Source organism: Haliaeetus leucocephalus, unplaced genomic scaffold (genome assembly GCF_000737465.1).
Source record: "Haliaeetus leucocephalus isolate CR32 unplaced genomic scaffold, Haliaeetus_leucocephalus-4.0 Scaffold206, whole genome shotgun sequence".
Lineage (NCBI taxonomy): Eukaryota > Metazoa > Chordata > Aves > Accipitriformes > Accipitridae > Haliaeetus > Haliaeetus leucocephalus.
Window position 1 is genome coordinate 6458406 of NW_010972642.1, and position 20654 is coordinate 6479059.

The 20654-nt window shown below is 38.3% G+C and overlaps 1 protein-coding gene across 7 annotated transcripts in view; it reads right to left on the minus strand.

Moving 5' to 3' along the window:
- The window catches only part of WNK1 (WNK lysine deficient protein kinase 1), a 106946-nt gene that overhangs the window by 40524 nt on the left and 45768 nt on the right, over positions 1-20654 (minus strand). For all 7 annotated transcript variants that reach the window (XM_010566196.1, XM_010566198.1, XM_010566200.1 and 4 more), the window contains 4 exons: positions 5166-5254; positions 3532-3751; positions 2972-3308; positions 1682-1869 (listed from right to left, as the gene is read on the minus strand). In XM_010566196.1, the coding sequence (XP_010564498.1) occupies positions 1682-1869; positions 2972-3308; positions 3532-3751; positions 5166-5254 (834 nt within the window). The remainder of the gene's footprint in view (positions 1-1681; positions 1870-2971; positions 3309-3531; positions 3752-5165; positions 5255-20654) is intronic.

Below are 20654 nucleotides of genomic sequence, written 5' to 3' on the forward strand. Positions count from 1 at the left end.
GGGGTGGGGTACACTCTCCTCTGAATTCTCTCCCAATGCACCCTCAAATTCACTCAAGCAGGGTGTCCGGGGATAGACTTACCAATGGCCAAGAGCAGAAGAACTATTTCATATAAAGTTTGCCTTTTTCACAACAGCATGATGTTTTTGACCATGTCCAGCCTGTGGTCCAATGTAATCCCTGACTTTTTTTTTTTTTTGGCAGAATTGCTGCCTAGTCAGTTGTTGTTCATCCTGTACTTGTGTAGGTGATAATTCCTGTTTAAGCATGAACTTTGTTCTTGCCCTGATTAAACTGCATTCTATTTCTTTTTAAGGCCATTTCTCCAGTTGCCAGTATCATTTTGACTTGCCATTCTGTTCTACTCCACTCTGTCAACCTCCTGGTACCACTGTCGTCGTCCTAGAGCATGAGCACATTTTAGCAGTGAACTAAGCAGCTTAACTATACGTCTATCATATGCTTGTTCTCCCGTCACCTCTCAAAAGATTATCATCTTTCAACATGGAAGCTAGCCATCCCAAGACAGTGAAATGGCTTCTGGTCCAATATATGCCCACACATCAAAATATGGCTTACCCAGAGCAAGAGCTTATTTAGAGGGATTAAAAGCTCATTTGATCAAGGACTAGCAGTACCACGTGCTTCGAGTTAAGTGTCTTTGAAAAAGATGGAGACGCTTTGCTTGTGAGTGAAACCAGCACGTTTTCCAAAAAGCTAGTAACACCAACATTCTGTAATAAAAGCCTACATCCACAGGCACCAAAAAAAGTGAGGACCCTCGGTCTTAAGTGTCACATCTTCTCCCTTATGGTATTACTACATTATACCATAATGTCTCTGCCTCAGGCTCAGATTTTTATTTGTGTAAAGAACAAGTGACAAGGGAACCACTGAAGACAATATTAACAGTAGCAGAGTTCTACTCCAGAGTTAGAATAGATTTCTGCATACTCTCATACTCGGATCTAAAAACATACCAAGGAAAAAAACATACCAAAATAAAAGGGCAACACAAATGAACATAGTACGAAAAGTATTTGTGCCCAGTGCAGACTTTCCAGGGAAAAGGAATACGCATGGCAACTGATGAGCAAATCAACACAAGCTAGAAATAAAATTGGGAACAAGGGTGTGGGGTCTTTTCAGTCTGGAGTTCTCACATGCAGCATTCTATAACAGTTAAAAAAAATCTTACCTGCAGAATCTGTAATCAAAGCCTCACAGAACACACACAGCAATTTCATACTTATACAGTAGCTCAAATTATTCTAATCCCTTCTTCAAATCAAACCAACAGCTTGATCCCTAGTAACTTCATATATACATACATACACCACCTTCCCGAGTGAGATTAAATGCTTACTTCCATAATATAGTCTTGTTCTGAGGATGTTACTTCCATCCATAAAAAAAACCTAACCCATCATTCTGCTTAAGTGCACTCAAGATATAAAATAAAAGCTTTAAAGACAAATATGCCCTTGCATATTTTAGTCCCCCCCCTAGACTCAGTCACCATGCAAAAATAGCCCATTAACTACTCCCACGTGGGATTTGTATCACATGCAAAACAAAACATACATGGAAGATTGCCTGGCAGACTTTTCTCTCACCTTTCAAGAGAAATACAAAATCAAGTAATTCCATGCATTTGCCATACTGTAAATTCTGGCTTACCGCTGCAGGTGGCTGATATCCTCCATGCTGCTGTGACTGCACTTGGCCAACTGAAGCTCCATATCCCTGTACTGCAGGTGTTGAGATTGACTGGTCATGCTGGGAACCATACGACACAGTCTGTTGACTGCTCACACATGATTCAGTATAAACAGATGACCCCTGGCCACTGTCAACTGTCCCATCAGCTGCAGAAGTTAAAGATAAAAATCTGTGTTTCAAGAACTGCAGTGTGGATTCATAACTTCAAAGATATTATAATCAATCAAATATTGGATTGATGTTTGTGACATGTTACATGGACCTTAGCATATTATGTTTTGTAATATTTAAGCTAGTTTAAAAATACATTTTTTTTCTTCCTCAATACAGCATCCTTACCAATATGTCTTCCCCTAACCTCTGAAGAAATCAGTAATTTCAGTAGTTCTTTACAAAGATACTTAATAGTAAACTATGCTTCCTATAAAAGGCTAGACCAGAAATAGAAACTTAAATTCCACATTGTTATGAATGATCTTTCAGGGGGGTTTAATTATTATTTTTATTTAATTTTACACAGATATATAAAACAGGTCTGTTGTGCTGGCTGGCAGATGCACCTGATGTAGGAATAGTAGTGAATTTAAAATCCCTATTACCTACAGAGCAGACAGTAATTTGCTTTCTAACTTCACCATTCTAATATGGAAGTTCTCATCTACCATCATTATTCAAATACTGATTCGAATGTTGGGATGGCAGAAGAGGAAAAGTTAGGAGTGTTAATTCATCTTTTCATGTATAGTATGTAAAACAGAAAATGAAACCTTTTTTTCAGAAAGCAAATTATGAGCAGAACTGCTTGTACATTAATCTCATTTCCACCTTAAATGTAAGTTAACAGGGATTCAAATAAGTGTTTCTAATAGCTCTAACTGCGCACTAGTGCAAGAGTATACAGCCTTCTGCAGGGCCAGAATATACTGTCCCTATAGGAAGGCAGCAAAAACTAGGATATGTGTTCATGCTTCAGGTGCCCAGGTTCATTTGGTGTATTAACTTCAAACAAAGTAAAATGACTTTGTGCTGACACTGGGACTGTGAATTGTGCCAAGACCTGGCTCAGCTAAAGCACAGGAACACATCTTACTTTGCTGTGCTTTCTAGTGGGCCAATGTTCTTCAGCAGACAGCAATAGCAGACAGCAACATCTTAAGATATTTACTGGTATACCCACCAAAAGTTTAAGACTCTTAAGGGGGGGAACTGTGTAAGTGCAAGAGCTCCTAAATAAACCAACACACTTACAAAGAATAGATATACTGGGTTGCTGGAACTGCAGTTGTTGGTGTTGATCAGCTTCTGGTTCTTCAGGTTCCACTTGTGTAGAAACCGATGCTGAAGTAGTGGGGACAGGAGCAGTACCAGTGACAGATAGGGGATGCTTTGACCCTGCATGGGAAGCACTTGATGGTTGCTGTTGCTCCAGCTGCTGCTTCTGACTACCTTCTTCCTGAAGCTTCTTCTCCTGTTCTTCTCGCACCAACTGACGCTGCTCTCGCTTTCGCTTTATCAAAGATACCCTGTCCTTGATAGCTTTCGCCATTGTCTTGTGATCCCCTTCACAGACATAGCCAGATTCCACCTGAAGGAGGATATATTCACAGAATTCAGACTGTCATAGACAGCCACTGTTGTAGTGCTACAATATAAGCTACCACTCTCTGGCACTAACTTCTCATTCACAGACTTCTGAAGCTGTTTTATTTCTAGACAGTAACAACAGCAAAGGCAGAGGCTGACAGACTACATTTCACTGTCAAAGAACACCAATACTTCCAATGCTTTGTAAGACCACCAACACTTACCATTTCCTGTGCCACATCCTCTGGGACATCTCTCTCCAAGTCAAAGGAAAACTCTATTGCCTCATTATCTTTATATTTGCCCTTGAGTTTTTTGATGTCTTCAATTCGCAGCCAGAGTTTAATGGCAATTTTTTCTCCATCATCTTCCTCTGCTAGTTCTACCCGTACTCCAGTCTCTTCTTGGAAGAAAGCATGATTCAAAAGGTCCTTAATAGCATATCTAGTATATTGGGGAAGAATGTAGAAAGCACATACAGTTACTAGGTTTTCATAAAATATTAAGGAATATACTTGCCTGATGATCCCCCACATTTATTCTCTACATTTCACGCTTCTCCCATGAATTATGTGACAGCCCATCATTCAAATTTCTATTTAAAAGCATGGTGGAGAAACAAAATGCAATAATACAGATGTACAAAAACAAAAACAAAAAAAATCACACATTGGTCAGCGGCAGTACCAACAGATTTAAGCCAACTGAAGAGGATATACATTAACTAAAATAAAAAGAAACCTTGAAGAAACAGTTTGGTTTTACTGAACATTAAGATCCAACACACAACCCTTAGTCCTCAAATCAGTACAGTAACAAGTATGTATTTCAGTCTATTTCAAGATCCTATCAAGAGCCTCATCTAGTAAATTCAGCACTAGATAAGCACCACGTTATTCTTTTCATATTTTATACTATTTTGAACCACTTCAACTTGCATTCTGTTTGACCCAATTAGAAGCTTTGTCTTGAAGGTACAAAAAAGATCTATGTTCATACACACACAGCGTTAACAGTAGTAGTCTAAAAGTTAACCGCTTAAACTAAATGGCAAGAAATAAGTGATGTGCAGCCACAGAACTAACTTACAGTAAGGAAAAAATAGGAAATTGTTTAAAACTAAGAAAAAGAACAGGGATTAAAAATACATAGCAATGCCATCAGATATAAAACTTTGAGTTAATAGAAGGGGATGAATAAATATCCATAAACTGACAAAACTAGCTCTGAACAGAATAGCAGGAGGCTAGAGGAGGGGCAAAGGCTGAAGCATTCTCAAATCAGACATTCAGTAAGCAACAACTGTGTAAAAGCAGAAAACAAAACAAACCCCACAAATGGTGGGGTATATAATGGTATAAGTTAGTCACTTCAAGTAGAAGTCATCTTGCAGAAAATGTGGATGAAAATGAACAGCAAGAATTTAAAAAATAAGAGCCCTCAAAATAATCAGCCATAAAATGCTGACAAAATCAAAGGGACAGGAAAAACAAAGGATTACAGAATAACAAACCAACCAAACAATGCAAATACCTGGGAACCCGGAAGGATGTCCTCCACTATTTTGCTGACTAGGTCAAAGTTTTTATTAAAACAGTAGAATTTCTGAATAAACGCACATGGATGGTTACTATAGCATTTGCCCTTTTCTTGACACTGTTACTTCTCCAAAACAGTCATTGAATAAGAATCTACCAAAGAATAGAAGCTGCAGAAGTAATACTGGCTTCCCAACTCTCATCAGAACACAGAAGACCCCAGGAACTAACTGGATCTGGTATCATCACAGATAAGAGACTCAGATAGCAAAGAGACTCAGACAGCAAGTAGTGTCTCTATGTGAAAAGAAAGTACTTACCTTTCGCCTTTGTTTTGCCGAATGCATCCCTCAATAATCTCCTTCACTTCAGGGATTGCTACTTTATCAAAGCTGGCTGGCTTGACACCCTGGAACATACAAGTAACAACAGAGAAACTGGAAAGCCCACTTGATATAAGTTTTGATTGTGTTTACAGACCAACTATTTTTACTCAATAGATAACTGGCCTGAATTCCCCACTAGTGCAAATTATAGAGAAATCTGACCCCAACCTTATCGTTCATCTGTTTGTCAGTGACTTTTGCAAGCTTTTTTTTCCCCCACTATTTCTCAGCTACACTTCCGTAACAGAAGGTTTTGGCATTTAGGTTCTCAGTTAAGATAGGAGAACTGTCTAGTTTCCATGGAAGTTATGCTGGTTAGAGACAAGTATGCAAACTGGACTGAGAATGGAAGGAAACGTTTCCTACGTAACACTAGTGCACAAACCCACATGGTTAATTTAACAGCCTTCAAAGGATTCTGGTGCTTCCCAAAATGTCTCCAACATGCCTTTATATGAAGTAATTTTGACATAGATTGATTTTACAGGAAAAACATTAGCCCAGAATGATCTGACTGGATCATTAAGTAACTTGTCCAATGTTTGGGGTTTTTTTTAAAAATAAAAATTTAAAAAAAAAAAAAAAAGAGAGAGGAAAAAAAGAGGAAATTTTAAAAAAAAAAGACTTCCCTGTATCTTAGCTCTCCCCAGAAGATCTACTATACTCAAACCACACTCCTGCATCACTGCTGTTGTGAGTTGAGGAAAATGAGCTTAGCAATACAGACCTTCAACAACACACGGCAATTCTTTCTCCAATACATGCTAAAGCCATTACAGGAAGAGCAAAACAAAATCTAAGTATGATCAGCTACTCAAATCAGTAAAGCAAATAAGCCATGAGATATGACCATCTGGGAATTCTGCAAAACATTGCAGGCAGAGCGCCAAACTTCATCACTTAATCATGGCCAGAAGCTCTATTTCAGGGACAGTTGTCTACAACAGCAAAATCTGGCATTCAATTTTACTTTATTCAGCTTTTAGCTGCAAACTCTGTATTTAAGACAGCAGAATAAGAGAGGATGAATACATCCTGTTCAAGTTCTGTCATATGAAGAGTCCATGTTTTCAAGCAGAACAATCCTGAAATCATACACTTGATACATCTGACCCTGTGTCACTAGTAAATCACAACTAAACAAAAAGTGAAAACTCTAGAATCTGAAATAAAGACATAAATGAAGTAGTATTATAAGCATCATAATTAATATCCTAACCAGTGAGTACTTCTCCCAATATCCTATATGATACTGCTGCTCACCCAATGGGGACATCAAGACATGACCCTTCCCCCTTCCTCTATCATCAGCCCCAAACAAGTCTTGAAATGGAAAGGTTTAAGACTCTGAACCAGAGCCTTTGCAACTACAGACCTTCATTTAACTGAACATGGGAGACTTACGATAATGATTCTCGTCTACATTTAGATTCTTCTTTTCTTCCCCTTGGCCAGACATGGCAGTATATTATTGACTTATGTTCACTACCTAAAATATTCTCTACTGCACTCTTCCAGGAGAGGGCACAGTCAACATCAACTTTAACAGATGCAAACACAAAACTGGGAGAAGCACAACAGTCCAGTCTTTCAGTGGACAACAGTGCTATTTGTTACTTTGTTTTACAAAGTTGCTGGATCTGGAATTTTTCAAAGGAAAAAACAACCCCAAAACCAAAAAGAAAACAAACAAACAAAAACTATAGAAAGACAGTTTTTCACTTTATAAAAACTTGTTACAACAGCATTCTGGTTATTTATTTCTTTGCTCTAAAATTTGCTCTTATGAAATTCTAGTAATTGACATTCACAGAACTGAAGAGTATATTGTGACTAGAATAAGCCCCAAAACACAGTCTGTCAGTGAACATTAGCTTAATGCTTTTTAAAGCCTCACTGAACATTAAGACTTTTGGAGATCAATGCCTCAGCTGATAAGACACCAGACTGAAGTTTGGATGGGTAAGTTTAATACTGTAACCAGGTCATATCAGCTTCCTAGCAGGAGCAGAGCCCTACACTCCCATAGGGATTTATAAAACTAGTTCTAGTGTTTACTACTGGCATCAAGTACCTGTTTACATGTCTCTCTGCTCATATAGCAGGCTAGTCAGAGACACCCACCTTTTAACTATGACCAAGCTTAAAATGGTCGCAAGGACATCAGGTTCATATATGTAGAGATAGATGTTTCTGTACATAATTAAATGCTCTCCTATATACACATACATACATAACCTATGCAATAGTTAGAATTAAACTGCTTACTGTACATATTTGTATCTAAATTTGCAAAAGTTTAATGCATCTAAGTCTCCTAAATAGCTGCAAGCCCCAGACATAGCAGCAGCCTGCATGCATGTTCATTTACACCGTGGAAGCAGAAGGAAGATGTCAGATCTGTGACAATCTCATTTCAGAAAAACTAAAGCTAAGGTAAAACAACTTAACATATTAACATAACAAAGCCAGAGCATGAGTTTTCTTGTTAACTATTTTACCACATGCTCTGCTCCTGCACAAAGCCTGAAAAGGTAAAGCTAAAATCAGTGAATCAGTCTGCTACACTGTGTTTCTCTACCCTGAAAGAGATTAAAATACCTGTCAAAAATCTTCAGGCCCTTCCATGAGGGCCATTTTACAATACACCATTTTGTGAATTTCAAACCAAGAGTTCAGTTAAAAAGAGAAGCTCCTGCCAGCCTCCTCCAGCATAGCTTCTATGTTCCTAACTGCTCCTCAGAAAATCTGGGAGAACCTCACACTAGAGCCTAAAACCAACAGAGGATTCTGTGTTGAAGCAGCTACCTATTTCTCAGTTTGTTCCACAGTCCATGAGAAAGGTTGCCTAAGCCTAGTATACAGTGCTGGCCAAACACCCCTTGCACTGAAGTTCAGGTCACTTAACTACTGTCAGCTTTTAAAAACATTTTTTTTTCCTCCTCCAAGCACTACAGAAGTGTCGAACTATTTTATGTAACAAGGCAGAAGATACTATGAATGATAAAAATCAATAAATCAGTGAACCCTCTTCTACCCAGAGCTGCCTATAGACCTTAATCTGCCATCACAGAGAAACCAAAGGGAGGCCAGGCCCTGCAAAGACATAACCTTGATGTGTCCCTAAAAGCACATGAGCTGTGCAGCCAAGCATACATTCATTAGTTCCTCAACCCAAAGGCACTCAAGTACATACTAAGCCATTCAGCATTTCCTGGGTTTCACCACATATACTGCAAGATGGTCACGTTCTTATATGCCTCTCCTGGTCCCCAAACTCCTTAGAAGAATCACAGGACAACTCAAATCTTTTAATCCACTAGTCCTATTCCCCAGTGTCAGTTTAATAAGAACTAAACACCCGAATCCCCCTAGCATTTTTTCTCAGTTTGCTAAAGAAATAGAAGGAAGAACTCTTGCAGAGGGAAAAAAAAAAAGTGCAGATAGGTATAACAGGCACTCATGGAAGTCATCAACATTTGCTCAAGCTACCATCTAAAATAGCATAAACTGGCAGTGCTGCTGAAAGCAACAGCCTCCTATTCGCCATCTCCGATTCCTACACCCATGTCATTTCCTCCCTTCTGCCAGCACACACACTTATACAGATGCATAATGAACCAGATCAGTGTTTATCAGACTTGAAACAAATCCAAACAAAAAAGCCTGCAGCAGTTTCTAGTGACATGAAGCTCCCCAGTCTGGTTCCCTACACTGCTGCACTCTCAGGCTTACACGAGGGAAGTGATAGCACAATAGCTAAAAAGGGCAGAACTGCTTCTTTTGAAAGAATTGTCAGCTTAAAACAAAACCCACTGAACACTTACTTTTTGAGAGCACCTCTAAAATATAGGCATATATGTAGGTAGCACAAAGCGCAACTGATGCAAAACTAAATACTTACAGTCTTCATGTTAGGCATGAGGAGAGATTTCATGTTTCACTTATCTTAGATGTGGTAAAGTTTGTGATTTTATCAGATTTTAATCAGGCAAAAAAAGTGTGTTCCAAAATTCAACATCCACATTCATATAGTTATTTGGTCCATTAAAGGCAAGTTAGGTACTCTTAAAACCACTAGATTTTCAAGATACTTTAAACACCAAAGTATAAGCTACCCAGAACTCCTCTTCACAATTTTTGCGTAGAAACATATAGTATTTTGCATTAGTTAGATCACTACATTACGGGATCAGCGGTTTAGCATCTGGTTCTAATGCAAGAGATACTGAAAATATCATTTACTTCGTAACAGAAGATAAAATCAGTGCTGTATAACTTTCACACCAAACCAAAACGAAGACAGAGGAAGTGTTACATACCCTCAGCAGTCCTAAATTTAAAAAAAGTTAGATTTGGAATAACAACACAGGTAGAAAATAGCAGAAGCAATAAGTGTTTCAGCCTTGCCATTCAGGAGTTTAATCTACATTTAAAATTTACAGAGAAAAAAGTACACTCAAGTTTAAAAGCTGAAGACCCAAGCTATGCAAACGTAAAGCAGTTCAGCAGATTTGTCAAGAATTCTGATTTGCCCCCAAAATCCTTTCCTGTGACTACACACACACTTTACAGAGCTGAAATTCTTACTTACCTCTTTAGCACAATCCTTGTGAGAGCAGCAGCAGTGGGAATTAACAATTACAAACACGGAACAGAGCTCTCTTTTTGTAAAATCCATCAGGAAGAGAGAGCCGCACACACCAAAGAGTTAGTTAGGTGCTAGTTTCCGATGGGAATCCACTAGGCAGTGGACTTAACGCACAGCGGAAGGAAAGCAGACATCAAAGTTCAAAGGGAGCATTGTTTTCTGTTTGACACCTCTTGTACTTCTCGAAGTCCAGTACATGAGGCTGCAGAGATTTGAGCTTAGTATCTGCTTTTGCCACTCAAATGCTGAATAGAAAGAATCAATGTAAGCAAGAGGTAAGCATGTCCTTTTCTGCCTGCCCAGCTAGCTGTAAGGAGGAGGAAGAAGAGGCAGCGCAGGGATCCTTTACTTCCTGCATGTCCCCGCCCCCCCCCACTTGGCTGCTCTGCCTATTCTCCACCCAGGTTTTCTGCAGTAGTTTAAGACTGCGTGTAGGATCATCACCCAGTTCATTCCTGCTGTTGCAGAAGGACACTGTTAAACAGAGGGGAACAGGTCAGTCAGCATATTGTTCTGACCCAGGGTTGCTGGCACTAGTTTTGTACAGGGGGGATGAAGGCAGCTGCTCTTTCTCCTCTTCTTTCCATGAAGCTACAGAAGTATATATACAGCTGACTACAATTTAATCCTAACAAAACACAAGTCAGTACTAGGATAATATAATATATTCCACCTCCCTCCTTCCTGACAATCACATTCTGCTACCATTGGCAACATAGTCTGCTTTCCTTTTACTGGGTGCTTAATGTAAGGGAATAAGGATTTGAGGGTGATTTTCGAACTGTTGGACAAAGTCAGAAAGCGCACTAGTTGCTTGTTTTACGGCACATGCACACAAATAATCCACAGAGTTATATTTTGTAATAACTCTTGCTAGAGTCCAAACCTAAACCTTAAGTCTGACATCTCTCCCCGCCCCCCCCAGTATCTAGTTTCAAACAGCCATTGTAAAATTTGTTTACTAATAAAATGAGTTGTCCACAGCTTCAGGGCTTTTGTGGTTTTTTTGGAAGGACACGAGAAGCAATGCTAAGAAAGATCGCATGCGCTATTTTGAAGTGTGAAGTGAGCAAATGGATTTTGACCATCTAGTGATGATAAACTGTGATAAAATTCAACTTCAGATTATCAAGATCACTTTTCACCCCAAAATAGCATACTTAGTTCCTCAAGTATACCACAATTATACCAGTGTTGTTGTTTTTGCAACATTGTCGTTGTATAGTATAACAACACTTTTTGATCCTTTACTGAGCATTTTAGAAACTCTCTCCACCAGCTGCTGTGGAACTTCAGAGGGGTCAAGGGAAAAGGGATCATTAAAGATCCTGCTATGTTGATTGGCCTCCCAACTGCTTAGCTAGACATTTTATAACCTCCCAAAAATCAACTGCTAAAGCTGTTGATTATCATCTCCGTTTTAACAGTGCTTACTGGTATCATGAATACAGCATGTTGGAATTTTGCTTCCCATTGCTTATAAATTTTTTTGTTGTTACAGTTGAACTCAAACCAAACAGACACTCTGCAGTCAAAGCAAATCTACTCCACTGGAATAAAAATCAAACATTTTGCATACCTAATAAAGGCCACACTTTTCTGGGGTACACTGCATGACCTGCAAAGAACATTAAATGTTTCAGCTTTTAACAAACACAGTCTACCTGTCCCAGTCTAATCACAATTCTTGCTTGGCTCTTTTCAAAGGTGCTATAACTACAAAGCTTAAAAGGAATTCTACCGTAACTGATTAATCTCAGACAAAATGTTCTAATGTTGCAGAGGCTAACAGAATCAGCAGCAAAGTCAAATCACACAAACAAAGTAATTAAAGTCTCTATATTTTCTTTTTGCTAAGTTATTACCATTCTAGTTTGAGCCAGTCCCAGGCTGCCACAAACCATTAATTCCAGGAATTTAGACAGAGCATATGATTCCAGTGGAAAACAAGCCAATGATCCTACCTCCTTCCCCATAGTCTCAAAGAAGCCTCCAGGCAATGGTATATATGGCATTTAAATTGGTTTACCCCATGATCTTCTAAATTTCACCACCTGCTATTAGTTACTTACCCAGCCCTCAAAACCAACATGTTTAACCATTTCACCACCTTTTCCTCTAATCCTTCATCTTAATCCTGTTGTCTGTTCTAGAGACAATCTTTCAGATTTAGTTCTTTCCCTATTTCACACAGGGTACACCTAAAACTATGTGATAGCTCTCATCCCAGTCCAATCGAATACCTACTGTGAAAAGGAAGACTTCAGCTTAAGATCTACTTAGTTCAAAAGAGATATGGGTTGCCTACAGAAGATAGATTTTATTGTTCTTGTTAAAAAGCAAGGTAGAGTAATTGAGACTGCAGGGGAAAAAATTTAAAACAATGGAATGCATTTAACAGAAGTGAAAATTTAGCTTCTCTGATTTCAGTATTTTCATAGCAATTAATTCTGGACAATTGATAATTCTGCCAAGAATTAAATCAGTAGATCCTGCAGAATAAGCTCTGCACCAGATCAGTATTCTAACAGAGTAAATAGCATTACTGCAATACAAGCAGTAGGAGCAGATGAAAGCTTCCAATAAGCTAGTTAGCTCATGAGGCACTATTTAGACTAGAACAGGCCTAGTTCTCTTATGATCAAAAATGATTGCACATTTTGAGCTTGACTGATCTGCCATCATCCAGATAAAGATTCATATCTCAGCTATTCGAGAGCTCTATGTCACTGAAATAGCTTAACCAGTTGGTCTTCACCCTCTGCGATGAAGGTAAGTAATCTAAGTCCCATATTTCTTAAATTTCTCCAGACCAGCTGTCTTCATGACTTGCAACAGATAACCATGTATGCCCAGACTTCACAAACACATTGTAAAGACAATAGAGGCACTATTGTATTTATACAGGCCTGCTTGCTGCAACCTGACTGGCCACAATTTAGAAACTCTTTTCCTCCTCAATTTACCACCTACTCTCAAACAATTTCTGAGGCATTAATAAAAAACAAGAGGCCAGTCACAACAGTAAAAAAAAAAATTCCCAAACACACATGATTAAAGTTGTTACACACAAAGTATATTTGTATTTTGATTGACACACCCATACTAACTGCTTATTCCTAGTTTGTGAGGTTGCTTAAAAGAGGCAGCTAGTCATTTGTATGAGATAATCTTTGGTGAAAAGAATAAAACAGACTCCTCATTTGACTAGCCATCGCTGCTCGCTATCAGCTCCACATCTGTATTCTACAACTGATATCCAAGCCCAGGAGCCACAGGACACTACATTGCCTGCTTAACCAACTTCTTTGCCGGTGTTTCCATACTGTATTTTTACTTATTAGAGCCAGAGAATTTACAGCATTAAAAGCCTTACAAGACCAATATAGTAGGCTACAGTTCTGTTGCTTTGTTTCCACACAGTTAAGGTTGAACAAGAACTAGTCATAACTCTTCCTAGAAACCGTTGGCTGCGATCCTTTCCAGCACTCTCAAGTAAAAGGCTGTAACAAAGCAAAAAACTACTGTATTTGTGATAATACTGAAGTGCAACTTACGCTATGCACTACTGCTGAGTATACACCATGCCCTACAACTACCCCACTGACTAATTATCTAGCCCAGCACACAAAGCATTTTAAGTACTTCAGCACCTCCAGGTAAATAAAAATATCAACCTATTTCAAAAGTCCTAAGAATCTGAAGCCCTTATGACTAGCTAAGCAGATGGTTTTAGTTAAAAAGTAGATTAATTAATCATAGCACCTATGGTAACTGCAGCAATTCTAATGAATAGAAGAAATTACTCGAACTCTAGAACAGGAGATTTTATAACTACAAGGCAGGACACAGTTCCTTAGTGTATCGTTGGCAAACAATTAGGATATTGGTGCATATAACAGTGAAAAGGGCCTTGTTTAGAAACACACAGTATGAGGACAGAAGTTCTTCTGAAACAGTAAAGTCTGATTGGACAAGTAGACTGGGCGCTAACTTTTCAGTTTTTATTTTGCACAAGAGTGTAAAGGTAAGATCAGTTTAATCTATCGTGCGCAGTTCTTTAACCTCACACTTGGAAGCAGGGATGTTGCCTTTATCATCCGAACAAGAATATGCAGTGGTGAACATTTTGAGCTAGCTGAATGACCCTTTGCTTTACTGGGACTTCAGCTTAGAAATGGCTTTCAAAAAAATACAGACATGCCTAGACACACATTTCAGTGCTATAAATTTAGAAATGCCACAGTGACACAATACTAAAAGTGTCTTTCTTCTATTTTCAGTATGGAAAATACATTTTTGAAAAATCAAATTATATTAGTTGCATTCTCTGCTTTAATCAGCTACCATTCCAATAGAAAAACATCATCTAGTACTCATTTTTAAATTCAAGTACAGCAACAGTAATGTAAAAGCCACAGATTAGTTCCAGGAGACTTTGAACTGAATTTAAAAGAATGATCCAACACAGGCCACAAAACACATTTGGTACCAGAACAAGCCCTTCGAAGAAGATACCTACTAAAAGGCCTAGGATAATGTTGCAAACACCAAAAATAGTGCACAATTCAGACAATGCACCAAAAGTCATCGTCTCTTATTTTATGACCTATTCTAATAGGAGTGAAGGACATCTATTTGTGTACCAGAAGATTCAACAGTTTCAGAGGGTGGTCTTAAAAAGTATCCCTGCTATGCAGAGAACTTTATGATAGTGGTAATGGTAAGGTAGAAATATATCTCAAAGAAGTTTACCTTAAAACAGAGTCACAAGCTCATAGTGTTAGGAAGCTTCTAAATACTTATACTGGACAGAGAAGCAACAGCCTTTTTTCTCTTTAGCATAGAAACATTATGCACAATAAGCAACAGAGTTTCTTATATATACATTTTAGCATGTTGTGTGTCTCTATTTTGGGGAATAAACTGTATCTGCAAAATCACATTCAACTTTGGTGACTTCCACTCTTTTAATACAGGAACAAGCAAAAGCATTCAAACAGGCATACGTACCCCACATCACTGGCTACTCTGGCAATAGCTCTGAGTAACCTGGAGATAACTATAAAGGGTTTATGTAAAATTCTGGTGGAGTTCTGGCTTATGAATCACATAATAATCTCAAAATAACTTATTGTTGCTCAACACCCCTGTGAGCTTCCACAAGACTAAAACTTTCCCGGACTTACCCCATTCCTACCCCTGTGCAACTATAGCAGTACAGTTGGCAGGACAAGAAATTGTAACCCATGCATTCTTAGTGTCAGTATTTTTGACTAGCAGCACTATACTGACAAAATAACATTGAGCTATCGGTCTCCCCACAGTAATACTTCAGCGATTCATTAATGGTTCTCATCACGCTGCAAAGCCAGGCATTTTAAAAACACTCACCACCTCCCTGTTCCTAAGAAGAGCCACCTTCCCATCTCTTGTTAAGTTAAATTAAACTCAGTTAATGTAAGAGCTAAATAGATTTGGTATCACAGTTTTAAGAGGCCTGATCCTTAACAGATAATGAACTTTTTTAATTTTTAAACATACATTGTTTACTCACTATTCTGTGAACTTACTTAGGTTTCTAAAAAACACATTTGGAAACTGCAATACAACCAAATTTTAGAATTTCAGATTTTAAAAATACATTAGATCTTGATTTTATGCAACTCAACTGAAGCTCACACCCCTCCCCTCCTTTTAATTCCTAATCATTTTGAAATCATATCCAATTCAAAACTGCTAACAGACACATTCCAGACTCAGCAGTAAGATAAATAAGAAATACCTCCTTTCACTTCAAACCAAGTTTGTTTTACAACACCAATATTGACAAAACAGTTCTAGCTGTAATCGAGAAGCTTTTGATGCTGAATAGTACAAATGCCTCTAAGATCAACTTGTAAAAGTGAGCTACTTTTAGAAAGGAATTCAGTTGAATGAGCCTTTTTCCTTCCAACTTCAGATATCATCTGTCCTGGCTGTGCAAACCATATAGCATGTTTTATCTCAGTGTTTAAGCTGATCCCTGCTTTTCCTTACTTAGATCAATGTAATTTCTTAAACAGGACTTCTAATTTAACACATAAAGCTTCTTAAGATATTAATGCTTCAAAACCTTGAATTCCCATCTTCCATTTTTAAGTCTATATATTTCTGAATTCATGAGTCAGTGACTGAACCTCCACCCAGGAAGATTCTTCACTCTTAAAGACATTCCAGCAAAATGCTCACAAGTGAGTTGAACAGCTACAAGATGCACATGATAGAAGCTTAAGTAATCTTTAGTCCATTCAGTGTGATGCAGAGGAATTGCATCTGATGTGCAATTTTTTTCCATTTGATACTTAAGTACCTGAAGTTTCTTCTTTCAACAAATACAGTTAGAAGAGTTTGCCCTTTCTCACAATTAATCTATTTCCTGTGCTTGGTTGAAGGTTTATGGCCTTTCAGTATCTACTTTAACAAAAGACTACTTGCTCTGTTTGAAGGTTACCTCCCCCTACTTTTCCATTGATTTTTTTCCAATGTTTTTTCCACTTTAAAACTTGATAGGAGGAGTGTGTCTGTATCTACCTGAACCAGGCCAAGAAACCAAGTTATTCAAGGTAAAGAAACCGAGTTTTATGTATGCCTAAAAAAAGTCACACATTGCTTCCAGAAAGCAAAAGAGGACATTCATCAACATCCATTAAGCACTGCAAGTAAAATTAATTGTAAGTCTAAGGGTTAAGCATTTATTTTTGCTGCCTAGGACCCCTCAGGAAGAAGAAATAAGAAAGAGCTGGGATACTTTGCCCATTGCACCTCTAGTAAAAATGAAGTAGTTGACTAGTCTAGAGAATTATGATGCCTAACTTTTAAGACACTAAAGAAGAGATTAATTTCACTCAGTTGATCAAACTGCAGCACTTTGTAACTGACTCATTTCCAGCCAAGAGAATGACCTTCACTATAACCAGTGAGCTTCAGTTCCCACCAGTTAGGGAAATTAAGGATTTTTAAACCAGTTAGACACTGCCTGGTCAGGTTACTCATTATGTACCTTGTTCCCTTGGGCCTTTTTTTAAGCTCTGTAGAACAGAGAAGAAAAACGTGCCCACTCTGTGGAACATTTCAATACAACAACTTTTTTTTTTTTTTTAAAGTCAAAATGCAGATTTTTTTTTTTTTTATTTCCTTCTCATCTCAAGGCCAGCTCAGAAGGCAGACATTTGTTTACAGAGAAGAGACTGGACGTTCGGTGAAAGCAAGGACAAGTGCAAAACTTCACTTTGTCAAAGTAACCGTGGAGAAAATTAAGTATAGAGCACAAGTCCATCAGGAGAACTTAAAAGGTAAGTTTATATGATGGGAGGGGGCAAAAGAGAAAAGGGAGTTTTCTGCTCCTACTCAGCTGATTAGTACATTTGAAACTGAGGGTGGTGTTAACTTTTTTGCAATGAAAATGTTTGGATTTTTATGTTAGTGGTAGATACGCAAGAATGAGACAAATCTGCGTAATAAACTCATTAATTGTCTTTTACTAGTCTTGGGACTAGTCAATCACCTAGAAAATTTAAGACTTGGGACATCCAAGTATTAGAGATTGAGTAATCAGTACCTTTACATGCTCATAAAAATAATCTCTGTGCTGCAAAAAGAAAGCTTGAAAGAAATACAGTGTAGAAGTAATCAAGGTCTATACTACATCTGTGAGTGGTAGAGTGCAACATGAGCAAGAAAAAAACAAGCTAGCTTTTGAGGCAACTGCATGGGTTACATCCGTCTAACCTGAGGCCGAGACAAAGCAGCTGAAACTACTGCTCTTAGTTATACCTTCACTGCATTGCTTCACAAACAGACTAAATTAAGAAATCATACTCAAGATGTCTGTTCTATAAATATCTCTGTTTTCATTTAAATGCACATGTAGCCCACTTCAAATATCTCCTGTAACAAATTGTTTAATTGAAATATGCATGGAACAGGTCAACAAAAAAGAATACCAGTCTCCAGAGAGGAATGAAGTCAGACAGGGAAACCTTCCTGAATTTTATCAAGATCTTACACTCCTTTTTTGTGCAAGTGAGTATGTAGCAGAATTAAGTATCTTGATTACATTTTGTATTGGAACTGTCTGCACTGCTTTGCTATGGTACAAAATTGAAAAAAAAGAAAAAGAGGCGACCCATTCCTTAATCTAGTAGTATATCTCGCAGACAGTTGTGTCTGCACAAGAAAGCAAAGGACAAAAAAAATAAATCACAGGAGCAGGCAAGATTACCTTAATAGTGCAGCTTATTTTCAACTAATTACAGGCTTAGATGTTTTTTTCCCAGGCCAACTAGGCAGCAATAAGTGCCCACTGGATACATTCAGTCCCAGCTGAAGAGACATGCTGCTTAAGCCTCAGAGGAGATTTCCCCACACCCACCCACCCCCCCAAAAAGGTAAAAATCTCAGGAGTTGCAATTTCTTTAAGCGCTAACTGCTAATTTATTTTGAACCATTTCCAAAGAACAGAGGATAGCCTCAATGAAGAAAAACAGGGCGTTTTGAGACAAAATTGCAGCATTATGATTTAAAGAAAACAAAGTGGAAGGGTAGGTTCCTTTATGCTTGAGTGACAAGACATGCAGATCCCAATTTTCCTTTCTGAAGAAACTGCTAGTGAAAGGGTCTGGACTGAGTATGCTAGAGGATGCAAGTACAAACAGAGGTCAATACTGTGTGTCAAACTCCTGCTGACTTCCTCACCAAAACCATAAAACAAAGTTCAGCATAACACCTTGAGCCCTACAAATTGTAGACCATTGTTTTTTTAAGTCAGACATTTACCCAGATTATTCTATTGAAAGAAGTATTCTTCCAGTTGAAGTGAGCCAGAAAACCAATCTAATTGCATTTCTATTTCTTGGATCAGAGAAAATTTGGGAACTTTACCCCAGCACTGCTTTAAGGAAAAACTGGAACTTCCCAGTGAGATAATGTAGACAATATAGACAAGCATCTTGCAAACAGCAGACTCATGCAGCAGTGCTATCATCCAAGAGGTGAAGCAACAATAACTGCCTGGGCCAAAAAATGTCTCATCTCTAGGAAGAAATTCAGCCTTTAGATCTGATATCTAGATCTTTGCTTACCTAACTGTATCATTTAATCGGAAAACTGCTTCCAACCATGAGGGAAGACCCTAAACAGAAGAGGTAGAACACATAACAGAGTACTCTGAGCAATCCTGGCAAATGCCCCAACCCAACGCTGCAGGATCAGGGCATCAGCTAGAGCAATCCTTATCACAAAATGTGTAAGGTCAAAACACAGGGCAGGTGAAGGCCAACCTAAGAGAGACCAATGCACAGCCAAAATGGGAGAAAATAATGTTAGGTGGTAATACCAAGTGTGGTCCTGAAAAGACACCCTGGGCATTAAGACACGTTTTAAAGGCTTCTGTCCTAAGCAATAGCACGGATTTAAGCTAATGGGGCAACTCTAATAGTTACTGCAAAGGGAGTGAGGGAAATCAATTAATTTAAATATGTATCACCTGCACTGAGTGGCTACACATTTTGATCTTATTGCCTTTGGGGTTTCAGTGGTTTTTAAGCTCCCGCATGGCATGATCTTTCATGACTGTCAATAGCAGACCAGTATTATTGTCTTTCTCTCTGGCTCTGTGTATGCATCTAGATAAAATAATCCTTTCATTTAAGGCACAGCAGGAATACAGCTGCTACCTCAAAATATTCCTAAACATGCCTAGGAAAGTAGCAAACCAAGAGGTTGAAACGGAAATGCTAAACATCTTCCACAAACCCCGTTCACCTTCCAACATACATTAGAAGAAAATGTGTTGGTAAGTACTGTTGGAGTCACCTACACAGGAAGCTTTCTGACTCTGCTCTGCTATTGATGGTTCATGCACTGTCCTTTTAAGTACTGAATTTCTCAACTGGTTCACCCCTCACCCACAACTGCAAACATTGTCTAAACTTCTGAAGTCTCTTTTGAAATGAAAGAATATCTTATTTTCTTTAACAAGAAGCAAAGGACAAGGGCAGAAAACCATATGGCTCTATCACATTGGTTCACAGAGCTTTCACAGAGTGGTAAAAATACGAAGAGTATTTTATTTCACTTTCATAACACAGTTCTGCTTTCCACATTATAGAAGAAACACTGAATTCTCCATTAAGACAGGTTTGTGCTTTATTTCCAGTTAATACTGCCTTTTCTTCATTGAAAGCCTTCCTTAAAAGTTATTCAAGTTTTGTTTGTGGTTGTTTTGGTTGGGGTTTTTTGGTTTTTTGTTTTGGTTTTTGTTTTTTTTAAAAAAAAACCCTTGCTTTGCAATTACAATGAAATAAACAAACTGAAATATACCGAAGCACACAGCCTTTCATTTTCTGCCTAGAAGCAGATAAATGTACACTTCATTTTATTTACCTTCCTGTCCTCTGCTCCTTCTGAAAGAAAACAAGATTTCCTTGATTCCATATCAAAGTACATTTTAGAGCTCTCAAGCAGTAGATGAAACAGCAGGAAAAAAAGTTCAACAATTAAATTCAATCTGTGAACCATCAGCAGCAGAGTAGGTGGTAGTGTTGGACAAACCAAAAAATTACCAGTGTTTCTCATCCACTTAGAAGTTCAACAGTCAGCCAAAAACAATGGGGAGAAAAAGCATCAAGCACAATAAACAAGCGGTAAGTTGAACCTTCCTAAGTCTCTAGATAAGTTCATCTGCTACCAGCCCCTATACAAGGCTTTCCGAAGTACTTCACAGACCAGGG